Consider the following 20,267-nt stretch of genomic DNA (forward strand, 5'->3'; position numbering starts at 1 on the left):
GGGCCAATTTCCTCACAAGAATCCTCAGCGCGAGTATGCCACTGCCCACTGTGCTCAGTGTGCACACTTAAAGCAAGGCAGCAAATTAACACAGGGCAGGAGGGCAGGCTGGGCTCCAGTCGCCTGGAACCTCACTGAAAACAGACTGTGGCTGTGTCTAACATTGCTAAAATTCTAAGTGTTCTTTGGTATAAGGCCTCACAATTAGTTTTGATATGGTACAGGAGAATTGTCTGTATTCTGTCAATCATGTATTTTAATAAAATGCGGATTGGCCAGGCAGGAAGTATAGGTGGGTCAACCACACAGGAAGTAGAGGCAGGGCAATGAGAATAGGAGAAGGCTAGGGAGGAGAAGCTCCCTCCGCCATTCCTGCACAGACCACCGAAGAGGCAACATGTAAGCTGTCACACTGAGAAAGGTACTGAGCCGTGTGGCTAACATAGATAATGATAATGGATTAATATAAATTACAAGGACTAATAAGTAGCCTGACCTAATGGGCCAATCAGTTTATAATCTTAGGGAGTCCTGTGTGTAATTTTCTTTGGGGCTTGCCGGCTGTGGGGTAGACAGATACCCCAACAAGCTGGCCCTCATCACTACATTGATACACAGCTTCTTGCTTTTATGTGCAACAAGTATAAAACCTAAGGATATTACCAAATATCAACTTTAAAAAACTTTTTATTTAATATACAGAATCACATAATCCTCAAAATCCAGGCTGGTAACCAACTACCTCTTCAGCTCCCTGCCCATGTGCACACCTGTTAAATAAGAGACAAAATACTATATAATGCTTTCGGAGATCCATGATTTGTTAGCAACCGGTGAGAAGTGAGTGCCGACGAACTCCCACAGTTCCTCTCAGGACAGCCACTCACAAACACAAGAAGCTGACAATTAAAGGAAATGTCCTGCCCAGCACTGTGAAGTGAGTGCTGAAGGCATTACATGATGAGATAAATGCTTACATAAGTACATCACCAGGAGGTCAAGTAGAACTGACCCCCAGGCTGCGCTCTGCACTCAGGACCTGGGGCAGAGCACCACAGTTATCTGACATTTAGCCACACACAAACGCTTGAGTCTGCCTTCTCAAAGCACTTGCTCTATTTTTTAATGTAGTGTTGGTGCACTGAGAGTGTGTGCTCATTTCTTCTTGTTCTTCCATCAGGCTTATTTAGTGGGACTGTGCAATGCTGGAGCAATAATCCAGAATGTCCTGAATAGTGAATTCCATTGTGACTCCAGACCCAGGATAGCAGCGAGCTATCAAGCCCTCGAAGTGCTTGTATTGGCGTATAAATTCATCTTGCATGGAGTGCCACACCACCTATGGCAAAACAGAAAGTGAAAGCAAAGAACTGTGAGGGGAAATGGTTACATTATCACACACGGAGAACAGACTGTAGGAGGGAATCTAGACTCTGGCACAGCATGGTAGTTAAGAAAATGCACTCTGAAGCCAGCATCCTTAGATGACTATGACCTCAGGTTCCTATCTGTAAACAAGGCGTGGCTAACAACACTTCTTCCTCCTAGGGAATAAAGCAGAGTACTTAGGACAGCTCTGCCATATGCAAGCACCCGTCATGCTTTAGCTGGTATTTCACAGACTCTAACACCCACAACAGATGCAGCTCTGCACAATTATGTGTGGAACGAAGACCATCATTCAGCAAGCACAATACTTAACACTTTAGGTCCATTTCAGACAAAGTTAAATTTTTTTTTCTTTAACAAAAATTGATGGCATAAATATTGCTTGATACTGGGGAAGGAAAACAAGGATGATCCAGGCAACTACCTGATTCACAACGTTGCCATGGAGGTGGACATACAGGTAATTTCAAGACAGAATTCCATACACACAATGATTCAAGGCTTAAATCGAATTAAATTTATCTGCATCAGTACTATGCAATTTAAGTCTCCTGAGGACCAGGGGAGGATGGGAACTATGATCATATTCCAGCACGTCAACTGAGGGGATATACTCTTCTAGGGTTTTCCTCTGAGCCTTCTAAATTCTCCATTTCTCTCTTAAGACCAGTCTTAATTTAAGACTAGTCACCGTCTCCCATGGTATTTGGTACACCGTTTGCTTTTTGGCTCGTGCTGCCTTCCACTGAGTACCACACTTGCCACTCATTAGCATGCTGTTCTACTCTGGGAAGCAAACACAAATGCAGCACCATGGTGAGCATGTCTATGATGTCTATGATGCTGAAACTAGCTATTCTCCCCAGCCCCGAGTCTTCTGGCATAGATTATAAAGGATATAGCTTAAATTTGGTTCAACTCTAGCCCCGCCGCTCATGAACGAGGCTTGCTGCCATGCTACTCCATCTCTCTGAGCACCCATTCTTCCTGTCTATAAAATGCCAGTGCCCATAAGAGAGGCATCAGTTTGGAAATAAGGAAATTTGAAGCTCAGGATGCAAGTAACTTGACCCAAATTGCATCTGGATCCAGATTACATATCCATTTCTAGCTTCAACCTCACTCAATGCCCCTGCACCGTACTAAGCAATACCACACTCACTAAGCACATCCTTTAAGACAAAACCCCAGTTAAACAGAGAAGCGATGTCTCACCTTAGAAACACAAACAATAAAGCAGAAATAATTACATACGAACCTTTCTTCCTTACAATCATTACCGTGACCTGTGCTTAATAGAACTTTCATTTGTCTTTTACTTTTTGTCTTGCTTTCTGGAGGCAGAGTGTAGCTCAGGTTGGCCTTCAGCTCACTATGAAGCCTAGAATGACCTCATGTCCTTGTGCATTAGCCCCCAAGTGCTGGGAGTGCAGGCGTGCGGCACCACACTCCGCTATGGCACTGCCGAGGCACAAAACAGAGCATGTGTGGCGCCTGTGGAGAGAAGCCCGAGTCTGTGGAGCCAGGGGACGCGCATACCTGCAGTAAGTTCTCCTCGTCACACAAGTGCTTATCAACCTTCTTGTAGAGGTTATCCAGGCCCTTCTTCACTTCTTTGCCAGGATATTCTTTAATGACTTTGCGAAGCTCTTGCTTGTTGAACGCAAGCTGGTAGCTCACTTCCTCCTCCCGTATTCCCTGTGCTACTCGGGCTTCAACGCCTTCAAAGAAATGCTTCGAGGAAACGAAAACGAATAATGGCTAAGGACGTCTTACACAATCACCTGAACTTTGTAAAAACCAGGCTTAAAAGTACGTAAGTGCAGAGAAGCTAAAATAACTTCATCTACTGCCATGGTACTCAGTAGTTGCTTTTTATCACTTAGATTCTCTTCTGTTTCTGTAATGTGAGTATACAGAAAATAATCTCATAAGAGGCATTTGCTTCATTTTCCATTTAATATGTTTATAGACTCAGAGGTTTTCTCTCTTTCAGTCTTCTGCAGGTTAGGATGGGATTATAAACATAAACCATTATACGCAACAAAACAATCATTTCTTAATTTTATTATTCATCATTTGCTTAGGGAAATGATTCAAGTCAAAAAAGAATGACAATGTACAAAATAATTCTTTTATCTTCTGTGTTATATATGTGTGTGTGGGGGGTGAAGGCCAGAGGTTGACATCTGGTTGTCTTCCTCAATGGTTTCTCTACTTTATTTTTTGAAGCAAGATCTCTCACCGGGCCTGGAACTCACTGTTTAGACTACATGTGTAGGCCAGTGAGGACTTGGGACTTGCCTGTCTCCATGTCCCTGAGCTGGGGTTACAGCATACTTTTACGGGGACATTAGAAACTCAGCAAGTGTTTTATCCCAAACCTATTCTCCTTTTCATTTCCTTTTCTTTTGTGTCTTCCTCTCTCCCTCTCTCTCCCTCTCTCTCCTTCCTTCCCTCCCTCCATCCCTCTCCCTCTCTCCCTTCCTCCCTCTCCCTCTCTCTCTCTCCCTCTCTCCCCCCCTCCTCAAGACAGGGTTTCTCCGTGTAGCCCTGGTGATTTTAGAACTTGCTATGTAGACCAGGCTGGCTTTAAATTCACAGAGATTCACCTGCCTCTGCCTCTGCCTCTGCCTCCCAAGGGCTGGAATAAAAGGTGTGCGCCACCATGCCTGACCTTGTTCTTTTATCTTGACCAAGTTTTTGAAAACTTCCCCTGAACTATGTAGAACTTGGCCATTTATGAAGAAAAAGATGGGGAGAGTTCAGTCAAGGTTCCCCCTCAGGTTCATTTTGTTTCCATATTTGTAAAATGGGATAACAGCACCTTAGCTCATATCATTGTTCTATGTATGTATTATTTACTTTGAGACCGAGTTCTGCCCATGCAGGATTGAATATAATTCTTGTCTCAGCCTTCAAGGCAGTGAGGACTATAGGAGTGTCTTCCACACCTGCATGTATCACCATTTATACGAATTAAAGGAAACTACATACATAGAACATCTATTAATGATGGGCACACTGGCAGCTTCAACAACCAAGCCTCCATCCTCATTCTTCTGTGTCTGTACACAGAACCTCTGTATGCTATAAGAAGGAAAGACTAAATGAAAATCTACTCACGTTTAGTTTTTCAAGAGGCTGTCCTAAGGAGTAAATGACGTAAGACTGGAGGTGATCAGTGTACTTCTGCTTGGCTTCCTTTTTCTCAGCTTCTAGACATGAGATTTTCAATCGAGAAAGAGTTGCAAAAATATGGTGGAAGTTTTCCATCATAACTACATCCCTGGGGGTCTTCTGGCTTTCATTTGCTACTTTCTCCACTACAATCAAAGCAGAAAAAGAAATGAGAACTTCTCTGATATGAGTCAAATAGTTCACGACTAAACACAATATTCTGCATTGCGAAGTCTTCACAGCATCTTCAAACAATACCGGGCACATGTGGAAATTCAGTATGGAATAAAGGTAACTTTTCAAATCAACAGAGGAATTATGAATTATAGCTGCTATGTTAGGGCAGCCAGATGATTAACATCATGGCTAGATTCTAAAATGTTTAATTTCTTAAATATAAAAAGCAATAACAGGATCATGAGGATCAAGAAAAATGTATCGAGTTAAAAATCAAGTTTTGTGATAGCATGGTCTTCTAAGAATGACCCAAACAAGAGCTGGAAACTCCTACATGAACACCATGAGCAAAATCACCATGTGCAGTAGAATGGGTGAGGTCATTTAGCGCTTACTGGCATGGCAAGGGATAAAACTGACAATAGGGAGTAATATCCAGCACTTGTAGAGTATACATTCCACCAAATACTCAGAGTATTAAACTGATATAAACTCTCTGCACCATAATTTGGCAAAAATCTTGATATATACATAAACCTTTGAATTTCATTTCTAGCTGGAAAGAAACTAAAATATACTGAAGGCATATTCAGTAAGTAAATAGTGGTATATAGAAGACCACATGGCCATTAAAATAATTATAGTTACTATAATGGTTAGTACAGTCAGTTTGACAGAATCTAGAATGATGTGAGAGATGGGCCTTGGGGCATGGCTGTGGGGGATGATTTTGATTACATTAACTGAGGTGGGAGACCTGCCCACTGTGGGTGGGGCAATTTCCTAGCCAGAGGACCTTGGACTGCAAACACTAACGCATACACTCACTGCTACCTTCTTATGGCTATGGATGTATATGCCCAGTCGCTTCCAGCTTTGCTGACCTAACTTCTCTGCCATGATGCACTGTACCTTAGACTGTGATGTGAACTAAATCTTTCTTAAGTTGCTTTTTTATCAAAGCAACAGAAAAAATAAAAACATACAAATCTACATTAATGGATAAGGAAAGATAACAGGTTTATGGAGTTAAGCAGCTTCCACGATATGGAATAGTATACTAAAAAGTATAGTAGAAAAAATGTTGATTACAAAACCATACACATTTTATTCATTTCATCTGATTCCAAAATAAAATATGCTCACATGAATTCACAAAAACTAGAAAATAGACAAATCGAGGGAAAGATTATTTGTAACATTTAATGTTTCTACTTACAAACTTTTCCATGCCCCTCTCCTCTCTCACAAAAAGACGTCACAAGCACTGGGACATGATTCAACTTTCTGTTCAATTTTTGCTTTTGAAATCACTGAGTGTAAGTAATCAGACAATTCCAAATTAACATGTCCAAAAATGTTTCCAACTTAGTGGGCTTTCACACAGACTAGCTCACAGTGAAACTCCCTGAGTAACAGATAAAAAAACTGCAGCCTAAGTGAACTGACTTGTAAGCACTACACAGACATCCTTGCCTAGCACCCAGAAGACCCTTATTAAAATGCAAAGGTCATTTTTTACATTTAAAAAAAAACCTTCAATTTCGAATAGTAATAAGGCCTAGGAGCCTGGTCCAAGAGTGGCTCTTGATAGTAATTAGCTTATGTGCTGCTTAGCTTTCACATTTAATAGATGCTCAATTTCAGGAAGCCTAAAGAGACTACAGTCTATTAAAAACAGTGAGCACGTCTGCACCCAGCTCCAGAGTTACCCAGAAACAACAGAAAGAGCCACAATGGTCTTTAGAACAAACCATAAAAATTCACCATTAACAAACACTCCTCTGATTAGTTTGGTGTATGCTTTGTCCAGATCGCCACGACGTTCAGCATTTTTGAAGATTGATTCTGCAAGTCCAGCAAATTCTTCAAATTCAGCAACAAATGGAAGAATTCCTACTTTACTTTTCTTCGAGATCTTTACTTCTTCCATTTGCCTTATTTGGTTACTCTAAAGTAAGGCAGAGAGCAAGGGGAGAAAAAGTCAAGCAACTTAGAGACCACAGATGACCAAATGCACACACAGTGCACAGAGCACTGGAGAAGCTTGCTTGGAACTGCAACAAGGTAACAAAGGAAAGCGATTCTCTAGATGGAAACATTCTATACTGCATTGTATTCAGAAAATAAAAGCAGGAAAAGAATTAAACTTATTTAAAAGATGATTCAGTCAAGGATTTTGAACTTCAAGTCTGTATTCCAACTAGAATCAGTCTGTCATTCTATCATTCATAAAGGACAGGGACAAGGAAGAGCCAAGGCCAGGGCATGGAGGATGTCCTTAGTTTATTTCTGGTTGGTGGCCAAACGGCAAAGTCTGAAAAGTATAATCACTTCCAAACTAGTACTAAACTACTCTCTAAAACTTTTATTTAGACACATTCTCTAGAGGTGGGAGTACAAGACCAGAGAAGGATGACACAAATCTATTATGGACTTGCATTTCATCCAGCCATCAGGATAGAGAAAGATCTACTGATTTAAGTATGACTCTACATGCTTCTCTGCTCACATAGACAAATTAATTTCTACCTAAAATTTCACTCTTGAGATATGGGAATATAAGCCAAAAAATCACATAATATATGGATTAATCAGTAATTTCTAGACTGCAGGCACTGATGTAAAAAGCTCTGAGAACTCTGTCTACTACTTGGGCTTATGGTTCCGAATGCTCCACCTCATCAGCACTAACAAACACTAGGATGTGGCATTAATATGGATGGATGGAGAAGGCAGTAGAGGACTACGGGGTCACACTTTAGGAGAGTAAGAAGCTCCTAGTTACCAACACTTCTGGAGAGGGATGTGCTGTCTGTGTGATGCTGTGGAATGAGACTCCAGCCTTACACATGCCAAGCACACCATGTACCACTGAAATACATTCCCAATCTAGACAGTGCTTAAGCATAAAGCATGGAATGAGTTTTAATTGTCCTTAATATTTTCACCTGCCATTATTCAATGGATATTTAAGAACTAGATATAACTTACAGGCTACATAGTAGACATATTCAAATGATAAAACTCCAAAAGTACATTAACAAAACAAAAATGTTTTAAAGAACCAGGCTTATTCATTCCCGCAAACTGTAAAAGGCTAACAGGTAACAATAACGCTACTTATATTGTTGGTTTTATTTTATGAGGAACATGATGATTGCTAGATGTTATTAGCAACAGGTTTCTCTGTGCAGCTCTGCATACCAGGCTAGTCTAAAATTCAGAGATCCACGTGCCTCTGTCTTTGAGTGCTGGGACTAAAGGCATGTGCCATCACGCCCACCCAGCAGCAACTGATTCTTAAAAAAAGATAGCAGTATGACTTTGCATACTATTAATTAAAATGAATTGTAATCATTTAAACTATCAATTAAAATAAATCAATTTTACTAGACTATATGAAAATAACAAATCCAAATGCCTTTCAATTGTTTCATTAAACCAAATGTCGCAGATCATTAAACTGAGCCATCAGGGACCCACTGGGTCACTCGGGCAGAGCTGTCCCTATGCATGTGCCCGTCTCACCAAACACTCTAACTTATCTGTTCAAATGGACTGCTGCCGATTCCCTACCTCACAGCTTTGGGGGTTATAAATACTAGACCCTGGATTAAACAAATTAGTCATTTACATAACGACTTGTTCTTGAGTTAATCTTAACAGCTTACAATGCATTTGTCAAAGTTCCTCTTCACAGTCACCAAAACGTTTCCCAATGTAGTACTTAGGAAAGAAGCAGGGTCCACATTCTGTGCAGTCCACACGTGGTGACTCATTTTGACTAACATGTAAAGGGAGTTAAAGCTATCAATTTTGTCTCCTAATGCAATTAAGTTGTTCAGTTCTGGTTCAATGCAGCGAAATATTTTAATCATCATTTGGCGAATCATATCTTTCCTGTTCAGAAAGTAAGAAAAATAGTTCATTAATATAAACCTCCGGTAAATCCACCTTTAATGTAACTGTAGTTTAGTATATAAAAATATAGCTAAAAATTGGTACTGCAGCTGAAAATGTCAAACTATGATGAACTATTCTACAGCAGTTTTGAATATAAAACTAGCCAATTGTTTGCTTCATTTGTAGAGCTGGGCACTGGACTGTGCTTTTCTATCTCTAAGAATCCACTACTATTTACCAGCAAACACTAGCATGGACTCATCCATCTGTGATTTCCAGAAAGGGCAGTTCAAGATGAGGCCTATAATAGGACCAATAACAGGAGAGTTATAATTCTCATGAGGCCAATAATAGACCAACAACAGGAGAGTGAGCACATGTAATGACTAGTGTTGACTGCCACCTTTGACAGGATCTAGAATCTCCCAGGAAACATGCCTCCATGTGTATCCGTGAGAAATTATCTATGCTAGACCGCTTCTGGGCATGTCCATGGAGGATGACCTTGATAAGGTTAGTTGAGGTGGGGAGATCTGCCTACTGTGAGTGGCACCATTCCCTGGGTTGGCTTCTGGATTGTATAACAAGGAGAAAGTGAGTTAAACACAGGCACTCACTGCTTTCCTCTTCTGACACTGATAGAACATGACCATATGCTTCAAGTTCCTGCTGCCTTCACTTCCCCACCTTAACTATGGGACAAAATAAACTTTTACATCATAGCAAGAGCAACACAGCCAGAACAGCACACACAGGTCTATTCTATATGGGGACCAGCAGGTTACTGAGAATCGTGTGGCTATTTCCATTAGCAACACTTTCTTATGCCCCAATCCAGGTTTATCTCTTCCATTACAAACAACAGATAGTAAAGACATACTCAGATGAAACAGGCGGCAGTGTGCCAGAACTATGCTGTCGTGATAATGAGCCACCATCCACGTCTTCTGCTTCAGTCTGCAAAAGGAGTGACAAATTTATATAACAAAAGTCTGCTACATGTTAAAACACCTACCAGAAAATACTTTATGGAAAACAGCAATGTTTTCACTACTATTAAAGTAACATATACATTATTTAAGAAAGTTTCATGAAATGTGTTCTTATATTTTAAAAAACTAAACTGTTGCATGGGTGTGTGTGCACACACACGTGACGTGTCACAGAGCAAGAGTGGAGGACAGAGGACGATGTGGTGGAGGTTGTTCTCTCAGTTCACTCTTACGTGGGCTCCGGGAACTGAACTCAGATCATGAGGTTTGCTCAGCAAGTACCTTTACCCACTGACCCATCTTACCAGCCTGTTTTTACTCCGACCCCCAAGGACTAATACAGGGTAAAAAGTTAGTTATCTTTATTTATGTGTACATGTGGTATGTTTGTAAAGAAAAGAGGACATGAGACCAGGAACATACTCAGATGTAAATGGAGTTTGCCACAAACAAAACAAAACAAACCAAAAAAGAAAAACATCCAACAACAACTTTAGAATGAAAACTTCAGCATTAAAAAATGTTGTGGGGCTGGAAGATGTCTCAGCACTTGGGAGCACTGGCTGCTCTTCTAAAGGACTGAGGCTGGATTCCCAGCACCCCACTCCCCCCATGACAGCTCACAACCTGTAACTCCAGGTCCAGGGCATCCTACACCCTCTTCTGGGCAATGTACACATGTGGAGTACAAACAAACGTGCAGACAAAACATGCACAGAGATAAAATAAAAATAATAAAAAATAAATATATAAATGCTATCAAATTCTTTCTGAAGCACAGCAAGCAACACTCCTACTATGAGGAACGGACTCCCAGTAGTAACGAATTTCTCACTCATCTTATGATGGCTTTGCATAGGCTGGCTGCCTGAGGCATAACTTTTTGAGATGACTCTAATTTGAACTGTGGTTTTCCAGAAATTCTCTCATTTCATCCTCTTACACTTAGGGTTGAGGAGGAACTGCTATATTCACATTACGGGAGCAGAGTCTGGGGATTAGGGCACCAGGTACAGTGCACATGTACACTTGCAAGGCCACAAGACAGAATCGGACTCAAAGCTGATGCCCCCATCCCTCTCTGTACAGGTTGTGTTTTTCTTTTGGGACACTAAAATAAAATTGGTAGGATTTTTGGTCTTTTAGATCTTATATTCTGCATCCCAGGCTAGTTTGGAACTCATATAATCATCTCACCTAAGTTTCCCAAGCTTGAATTATAGACATGAGCAACCACATCCTGCTTAAAATTGCTTTTTGAATGATGTTCTCTACAGAACAAAGGCAGACATTTCCTCCTTCGTTAAGATAGAGGTTGTTGGTTATGGAATGCTAGAAATCCAAACTCCCAGCTACTTTCCTGTCTTCAGTATTCTGTGAATAACAAGAATACTTAAAGATTTGTTTATTGCAAATCTTTCCTTTTCAGTTTGGATACTAAAATTGTGAACACATAATAATAGTAACTAGGTTAATTATGTTACAGACTACAAACATTGTTCAAATAAACGTAAGCATACCATTGATGCAGACATGTTTTGATGTTGCTGTAGTTTGAAAAATTTACTTATGAAGTCCTGTTCTGCCAGACACAGTGGTTCCAGTTCACTCAGTACCTGTTCAAAGATCTGAAGGAAATCAAATGACCCAAGGATTAAAGAACTGAATTGACGCTTAAACAAATGCCACCTTTAGTTCACTCTTCAGCAAGGACACAGGTCAAAGTATGAATAATTTCCTAAGTTAGATTCCTCCAATATGCCAAAGACAAACTTTCCCACAACTGACAGAGTATCATAATACCAAGGTGAAACAGACTGAAGAGAAGACTCACAGTCACTCTGAACACAAAAGGAAAACAAACCTTGAAACTTACTCAAGGCATGGCAGCTGACAGTGAAGCTGTTACTCCCTTTGATTCTGTCATTCCTCAAACAACTAAGGTGTGATTTGATGTCATATTTGTAACAAGTAAATGTTAATGAAGCTCTTATATTACTTAATTGATAAATCATATTTTAGTTGCCATTTTTGATGGGGATTTTTTTTTCAGATTCAAATAAGAATTGGAGAGACATGGTAATGACTTAAAAGTTGTCCCAGGAGCCTCCATCTCTGAAAACACTTAAGATGATCACATGCTAGTGCTGAGAATCGTCTGTTATTTTACCTTATCAAATTTGGTTCTATCGGCGACATCGAGGTCAGAGGCAGACATGTTCCCCATGTCCAGCAGGGAGGATGACTGGGACCTGCGATTGCCTGAGCTCTGGACGCTCAGTTTATTCAAACTCGAAGTTGATCCAGTGAGTTTCCCAGAGCTCCCATGGAGACCTAAGAAATAACAGAACTTTGAAAGCTGTGTCTCAGGAACAAAAGACCTATAACCTGCCTAAGGGCTACCTTTTAGAGTCTCGGTCTTCTGGGACTTAGATTCTACTGCATGTTTTGTAGAATCCATGACACTCACTAATACTGGGTCCCACTGCAGAGACAGAGAATGTTGAAGGAGAGCTACATGTGTCTATGGACTAGCATGGAAAGACCCTCGCTGATGAGACAGTCTATGCCCTGCCCCGTCCCATCCTGGTGCTATCTCTAAGCTCAAGGAGATGGGCAGGAACATAGATGAGGGCCATGTTAGCTGTGCTAACATTACAGTTGACAGAATTCTGTAATATTTCTAAAGAAAACCTACAGCCAAGTATCAATCATCTCTATTTTAAATACCAATCTGTGAAGTTGGACCACAAGAAACTATCAATTCCTGACAAATTTTCCCATGAAAGCCAATCATTTATGATTAAACTTAGTATGTTCTTGTATCTAAAAACCTTGCTTTTCTCAGTAGGTGACTTAGCTAATGGCAGGTACATGTGCATCTGATATCTTTAAAATATAATTGAAATGTGACATTACTAGCCATGTAAGTAGAAGGCATTTGTGCTTAGGTAGAATTTAGGAATTCATCATGGCCATGGAGAAAATGAGTAACAGCCTCCACACATTAAGGAATTAATGGTTATGCTTAGAAGAACATATAAGGTTTATCAGAATATAAACAATGCAACACTTAAGAAACCACTCTTCCTGAATACTGCTCTGTTAACTTGTACTATTTACTAATGGGCAGAAAGGGAAAATGATGTTCTAATAAGGACAATTCAAGCTTTGACCTCATTATACAAACCATTACCAGACCTCTAAGACTTTTTTCAAGGATTTATTTTTATTACTATTTTAATTGTGCATGTGTGTGCATGCGCATGTGAGTGAGGGTGTCAGCAAAGTCAGAGGCATTGGATCCCATGGGAGCTGGGGTTACAGGTGGTTGTGAGGTACTGAGGTGGGTGCTGGGAATTGCACTCAGGTACTCTCAAAAAGCAGTATGTGCTAACTGCTGAGCCGTCCCTCCAGTGCCCCTTAGTAATAGTTATAGCTCTTCTAAACACAGCCTGTAACAGAAGTGCAATGTTAAGGTCTCCCATAAACCCTGACAACAAAGTTTTCAGCCCTTGCTGTGTAACTGTAACCACGTCACTTATTTCTTGGATGTACACACAACCACCATGCTGGGTTTCTTTTTCCAATACCTGGTGATTTGTTGCAATCAACATATCTGCTATTAATGTTTTCAAGACAGTAACTAACACCTAGACATTGACAACCATGCACTGAGGGCGCCTACTAGCACAGGAAGCATACTCACTCTCTGGGTCCTGTTTGACAGCACTTTCTTTTCGAGGCAGTGTGGCTGTGATGGATTAGGTTGCAAGCATCAAAGACAAAGACAAGTTAATAAACTGCAATTTGCACAAACCATGCACAAGAGGCAGTTAGAGCTCTAGTTTAAAAGACACATGCAAAGAACTGTGAGCACTGACTAACAAGAGAGCAAACACACGGAGAGTTGCCCTGCGACTGTTGAGAAACTATGAGAGATGTCTTACCACTCCTTTAATGTGGGGCTTCTACTTAGATATTCAGAAAAAGTATCAGTTGTTAAACCCTCTCCCCAACCCTTTAAGTGAGTGAGATTGTTGTTGTTTTAGCTTGGGAAGTTGGTACAGTTATGTTTAAAAGAATGAATTCACAAGGCTTTATTTCTTGAGAAAATGAAGCTCAAGTAATTTAATACAGTGAAGAATGAAGGGGTCGCTCTAGACATTAACAATCTTCTATCTCCTGAAAGCCCCTGAAGGGAATCCCCACCACATTAATCTTTTACTTTATCTGTCAAAGATAATGCAAGTGGGCCTTTGAAGACAGCTTTAAAATGAAAATCAAATATGCACTGAATTCCTTGGCAACTAGCCTGTGAATACAAGACTGACAGGCGGGAGACAGCAGTCAGGAGCTGTGTGTGGAAGAGCAATGCGAGGGGCAGACTAGCTAGGGAAGTCTGAATCTATCACAGACGTCTGACATTTCTTTTATTCTCAAACTCTGCTCTACACTGTATGTACAGATCAGCGTTAGAGCTGATGCCATGAACCACTCTGAACTCACACTCAGATGTTCAGGTGAAAGGTTAGAACCAAATCATAAAATGGGACTAAAGAATAAACGATAATCTAAAAGCTGCTTAAAACAGAGAGCAATGTGTCAACCGGCATAGTGCCAGGCCACGCCTGAGGCAAAGGCCCAAGCAGAGTTTTGACCTGGTCATTGCCATGCTAGCGCTGGGATGCCAGCTTTGGCCACCAGAGTTCAAGTGGAACAAGAAGGGCAGATATTAAAGTGGCGAACCCACAATGCAGCTAAGTGTCTGCTAATGGGAACACTATTCTGGGCCTGAGGTACCATTCTGTGGGCTCACCTTCCGAAAGCAAAGTCTATTTCAAAGTCTTTTTTAAGCAGACAATCATGACTAGTCACCAGTACTGTCTATTAGTAATTCGGAACTCAAAACAGTCTAAATTCTTTCTCAGCAGCGAAGTCTCAGATAAAGTCTTAAATATCTTTAAGTAATCTCCAGTAGATGATAAACACAAGAGTAGTGGACCAGGGTCTCTGTTTACTGCTACACTTCCAGTGCTTACAATGGACATTTATAAACATTTACTGAATTAATCTTCCACCAAGCCTTGAATCCAGTCTTGTATTCAACTACCTTTGGAATCAAAAATCTTAGTTTCGTTGAGAAACAATAAGATGGTTTAGGACACCATTGTAAAGATTTTATAATATTAAACAGGGGCACTATAATCATGTAACTATATTTACAAAGGAACTAAAATCTTATGCATATTTTACAAATAACTTATTTGTTTCTTATAGTTAAGATATGTATTTTATATATGGTTATATGCCAAACCCAACAGCTGAAGTCCATGTGTAAGCACTACCTTGTCCCCAGCGACACCTGTCTTTAAAGTATGCATCTTAAGTGAGGAAGGAAACCCAGTAAAAATAACAGTCTCCTTTGCCTCTATCTCATTAAGTACATTTGGAGAAGAGGAATGGAAGAATCCATCAAAGTTTCAATGCCAGGAGGAAAACCCTACATCTCTGAGAATATCAAGGTAAATTATTCATCAAAAGAGGGAATAATTTATACAGAGATTTTATCACAAAAAACAGATATTCTCTCGACATCATCAACCTATTTTGAATTTCTTGAAATAAGTGATGCTAAAGATAAAATTAAGTTTCTAGAAAGGAAGAGGCGTCCCCATTCTGATGATGCCCACTATGTCATATTCTTCCTTTTGTAAGGTAAACTGTTACCAGCATCTATGAGGAATGATCGCCAGAACAAGGACAATAAGAAGTTTCTATTTAAAGTGATAACTTGAAGTCATTGAAAAGCTAACCTTCCAAACCCTGGGGTTCCAATTTTAATTATAGTTACTATTAGAATTAATTTACACATAATCTGGATTATTGAAAAAAATCTCTTAGGAAAAATTTCAACCTACTTAATTAGGAATTTCTTAAGACATGTGTGTTTAACTTGAATTTTACTTTTAAAATGTTAACAAGTCAAAGGCTGAGAGACCAACAAACTGCTGCTATCCCCTGAATTTAGTTTTCTCTTGTACTTGATAACAAAATAACTAATACTCTAATCTTCTGTGATGAATTATCACAAATTACCCTCCTATCCATCAGCATTTATTAAATACAGATTTATCCTTTTGCTATGGCATTGCTTTAAAATTACAAAAATGTATTTTAAATCTATATGATGCAAATTAAAATATTTTAACAAGATAATTTGAGAACTTAGAGTAAGAAAAGGCTTAAGCTTTAAGATGTGGTGATAATATAAAGATACTATTACATTTTATTTAAGTATTTTTATATCATTTATCTTAAAGTATATGCAACTTGTTTTGATATACTGAAACGAGATTTCTCAGCATAAAATGGCACATTAACAAGTGATGACGAATATACTTAATGAAACATTAAACACGTAACTGCATTAATAATATGCTCTTTGCCAAAAAAGGCATAACATATCCACAGTGAAACATCAACAAGATATAAACACACTGTTGTTTTAGAACAATTAGCCTTTAGGATGAGTTAGCATTTCTGTTTTCAAAAGCCTACTGTGCCAAGACAGTATTTTACAAAGTGTAGCATATTGAAGACAAATCCAAAGCACTTCAAAATCTGGACCACAGTAATTAATACAGTGGCTAAATTGGTGACTTCTAAGGGCAGAGAAGAACAGATGGGAGCAGGACCCAGCAATAGTCAACACTGCTGCCTGTTTCCTGCCATTGCTTTGGGCACAGGCTCATTTCAACAGTCAATGCTAAACTCAGCATTCTAAAGGGACTCCAGAGACACCGAGGAGTACACGATGTAGCCCTTTAAGGCCAGGTTTGGATTTGAATAGGTACAGAACTCCATCCAAAGAGAACTCCAGAGATGGGTACATGCAAGAGCAGAACGTGGCCTCAGCACATCTTTTCTGAGCTTGATACTTTCATTGGCTTTGCTTTCAAACAACGTTTTTGTCCCTTTAAATATTAGGAAATAAAAAGCAATATACCCCAAATATTTTGTTTTAGAAAATAAGGAACAATCACAAGGGAAATTTGGGTGACATTTCTGTACACCACAGGCAAGAAAGAAAATAAACACTTTTTCTAAATTCAAAGCAGCCAGTGAGAAGTAAGAAGCCAGGAATGACTTTTAGTTCTTTCTCTGTGGAGAGCAATGACTGCCCCCACCTGCAAAGGTCTTTGGGGGATCAGAAAGTACAGTCCGGGCAGTCCCCTGCCTAATCCCTTCTCTGCCAGGCTGCACTTAACTTTCTCACCTCTGCTTTCCCTAGCAACAATGACCTCTAATCACGTGAATGTCCAACTGCTGTTGGGCTGATACACTACATAGTTTTAGCTTGTGAAAAAAATACCGACAGATACACATTTCTTTTCAAATACACTTTCTTTGAAACACCAGTAAATCAAATATATTAGCTAGCCTTCCTCTTTTTTTTTTTAAACTCTATTGTGTTTTCTCCCGCTTTGTTTAAAGCCTTGGAGTTACCATTCAGTAAGACAGACTACTTCAAAAGCAGACACTGAGCCCATGGCTAGGCTTACCAAACTTCTTGCTTTCTTTAGTGGTGCCAGTCATCTTGATCTTTGCAACTTCAAAGAAATCTTTGATTTCTCTTTCATAGAGTCGGGATAAATAATCCATGTAATTCTTAAAATAAATGAAATATGTAATTATTAGTAAACTAACAATTTTCTCCTTAATCGTTCCTTTAAATCCTTCATGCTTGTAAAACCTTAGTGTATTTCAGAGAATATAAAAAAGTTAGGCTATTTTCTGTCTTGAGAAAGAAACAAAGCAGACTGAATAGGTAAGGAAGCATATCATTAAAATTTATAGAAACGCCAAGTCGAGCAATCACACTTCTATTTCCATGGTTACGCATTGCCTCGGTACATTTTAAATGGGGTTGCAACCAGTCAGGTTAGGGTATGTGAAGCGGAGCAGCTGAGCTTCTCCTGCTGCACTGTAATGGCGGCACATGTTCTAGTGTGTGGTGCATCGTGATCTAGTAATCCAATTCCCAAACAAAGGACACTGGAGCCGTTTCAGTGTTGTTATTACAATGTCACAGTGGGTTTTCTGGTTCCCTGGGAATTTCCTACGGGTGGATTACAGAGATGAAGGGTGCAGGAATCTTCATGAGGCTGATGCCAATTCACTTTGAAGGACTCTGGGAATCTTCACCCTTCTCCCTCCATGCTACCATGTTGCCTGGCAGTGCCAATGGCAATGGAGGAGATCTGTTTGCACTGACCCTTGTCAGCTTTGGGTGCAAACCCAAAGGTCAGAATTTCATTAGTACACATACAACACAATTTCCAAAATATTTTTTCTGAAAACAGATTTGATTAATTGAGCCTTAAATGAAGACATCTATTATTTAGCATAAAGACTAATTTGGTTTTTATCACACTTGTCTATCCTTACATGAAATACTCTATGTAGCCCTATAAGGATTCTTCAATAGTAGAGATCATGTGTCTTTCCAGGTCCTAAGTTAAATGAATTAAAAAATTTAGCTAAATTTCAAGAAATCTACAGTAGAATAATTACTCGCAGTTATTCTTTTAAACTCAGGACAGAATTTTAGCTTCAAGATTCTTTCTCACAAATTAATCTATGGTTTTCTATAGAGCAGGCTCTCTAACTGTCTGCCCCTTTGCAATGTACAGATCATATCTGCAAGAAGAGTCGCTCAACTAAGCAGCTATTCCCTATGATCGTGTATTAATTCAAAAGCACATACAAATTAAAATGCACCACAAAATATCCTTGTAATATCTGATTTGAAATTTAAATACTTTTGTCCCAAGCAGTCTTTTCAATTTTGCTTTGTGCTGGCTCTAAGTTGTCTTCCAGAGATCTTTTTCTTCTTTTTAACACAACCAGGCACATGCCTCAACTGTGAACAAAGACTGATAATACACTGATAATCACAATGTGGATCCGTCTATCCGTGAGTATGAGGATTTTCCATCATAAAAACATGGAATGCTTCATGAATATGTACCCATGTACGCATGGAATCTCGCTACTCTGTGTTGTTCTAATTTTACGGTATACGTGCTGCTGAGAAGGGCACTAGAACTAAGATATGTCTGTCTGTCTCCGGAAAGCTCAGATGTCCCTAATCACAAGGGAAACACATTATATATGCTCACACAGACAGAAGCTGGAGTCCTGGGAGAGAAGGTGTCTGAGCAGATGGACGACATGACCATAGTTCCTATGCCTTCCACAGGCTCTAGTTATGGAAACAAAAATCAGGTCTAGAGTGAGCCTGAGGACAGCTGGGGGACAGCGAAGATAAATCCTCATCCCGCAAGAATTTGGGATGGGCTTTTCCTACTCACTCCACCAAATGTGAGCTGTGTACCCCCAACTGAGTGCTAAAAGAATATGGGCTTGCTCTTGGTTTATTTGGGTTCTTTTTGTTGTTGTTCTTATGTCATTTCTTCTTCCTTTTTAAATGCAATTCCTGAATTTTTTTTTACAAAATTCAACAACTGACCATATAAAGGTGTGTGTGTGTGTGTGTGTGTGTGTGTGTGTGTGTGTGTGTACACATGTGCACCAAAAGCTCAAACCAAAGGATCAAGTAACATTCCTGGGAAATAAGTCAATTTCATTTAAAAAGTTCATTAGTAGTGTCATTCAAAATTACCCTCTTGTAGGAAAAAACTACCCTCTGAGCAGAGAATGATCCATAAGTCACCACTAGGTTGGCATCCATCTTATTTCTTCACTTTAAACTGCATTCATGAATAATGCATAATATGTAAAGATTAAGACAATCCTCTGAGAACACAATTAGGCAAAAAGCTTATTGATTACTTATTTGAATAGTCACTAGGGAACAAAGCACTTGTTTGCATGAAACTCTTAAGAAGATGTATTTAATTATTTAAAATATTAATCTCCTAAAACTTCAAAAGGGAAAGAATTTGAGTACTATAAATATTTTTACTTAATGCACCTCCAAATCAGAATTCTGTTGATAAAACAAAACAGAATAATGTAACAGAAGAATTGCATAATACTCAAAACACCCATTTGAGGAGCAAAAAGAATCATACCAACACTAGCAAGCCAGATCAGATGCACATGGACACTTCAGGGGATAAACCTTTGTTTTGAAAAGTATTTTCTTGCATCCACAATGCTTGTGTTTGTATGGGGGGTGGGGCAGAGGCTGAGAGTGGAAGAGCCGGTGAAAGTCAGAAGGTAGGTTATGAGAGTTGGCTCTCTCCTACTACATGAGTCCTGGGAACTGAACGCAGGCTGCTGGGATTGGCAGCGGTCATCTTTACTAGCTGAGCTGTCTCTCCAGTCCTTAAAAGGCTTTTTAAATTACGGTTTGAATACATTTTACCAGATTTATCTTCCCTTTTTAAAAATCTCAGTTTATGAACGGTAAGGTCCTATTGTTGAGGACAACACTTACATGTCTCACTGCACCCAGTTAAGTACCTAAGGGCTGTGTAGGCCATGTCGCACCTACTTACAAGTGTTCATGGGACCGGAAGGTATTCTGCATACTACCAGAGGAGAAAAGTAAACACCAACCCAGCTACAAACCCTAAACAAAAATTAACAGAA

At 39.6% G+C, this 20,267-nt stretch overlaps 1 protein-coding gene across 7 annotated transcripts in view; it reads right to left on the reverse strand.

The window, feature by feature from the left end:
* Positions 1–669: 669 nt before the first annotated feature.
* Positions 670–20,267, reverse strand: part of Exoc1 (exocyst complex component 1) — a 43,318-nt gene continuing 23,720 nt past the window's right edge. For 4 of the 7 annotated variants that reach the window (XM_048461703.3, XM_048461700.3, XM_048461702.3 and 1 more), the window contains 10 exons: positions 17,210–17,315; positions 13,354–13,398; positions 11,815–11,978; positions 11,165–11,272; positions 9,533–9,609; positions 8,421–8,649; positions 6,514–6,697; positions 4,516–4,715; positions 2,929–3,123; positions 670–1,339 (listed from right to left, as the gene is read on the reverse strand). In XM_048461703.3, coding sequence (XP_048317660.1) covers positions 1,187–1,339; positions 2,929–3,123; positions 4,516–4,715; positions 6,514–6,697; positions 8,421–8,649; positions 9,533–9,609; positions 11,165–11,272; positions 11,815–11,978; positions 13,354–13,398; positions 17,210–17,315 — 1,461 coding nt within the window. In that variant the 3' untranslated portion in view covers positions 670–1,186. The remainder of the gene's footprint in view (positions 1,340–2,928; positions 3,124–4,515; positions 4,716–6,513; positions 6,698–8,420; positions 8,650–9,532; positions 9,610–11,164; positions 11,273–11,814; positions 11,979–13,353; positions 13,399–17,209; positions 17,316–20,267) is intronic. The other 3 variants (XM_048414775.3, XM_048414774.3, XM_048461701.3) reach the window with 1 other exon arrangement.

This window comes from Myodes glareolus, chromosome 8 (assembly GCF_982192425.1).
Source record: "Myodes glareolus chromosome 8, mMyoGla1.1, whole genome shotgun sequence".
NCBI lineage: Eukaryota > Metazoa > Chordata > Mammalia > Rodentia > Cricetidae > Myodes > Myodes glareolus.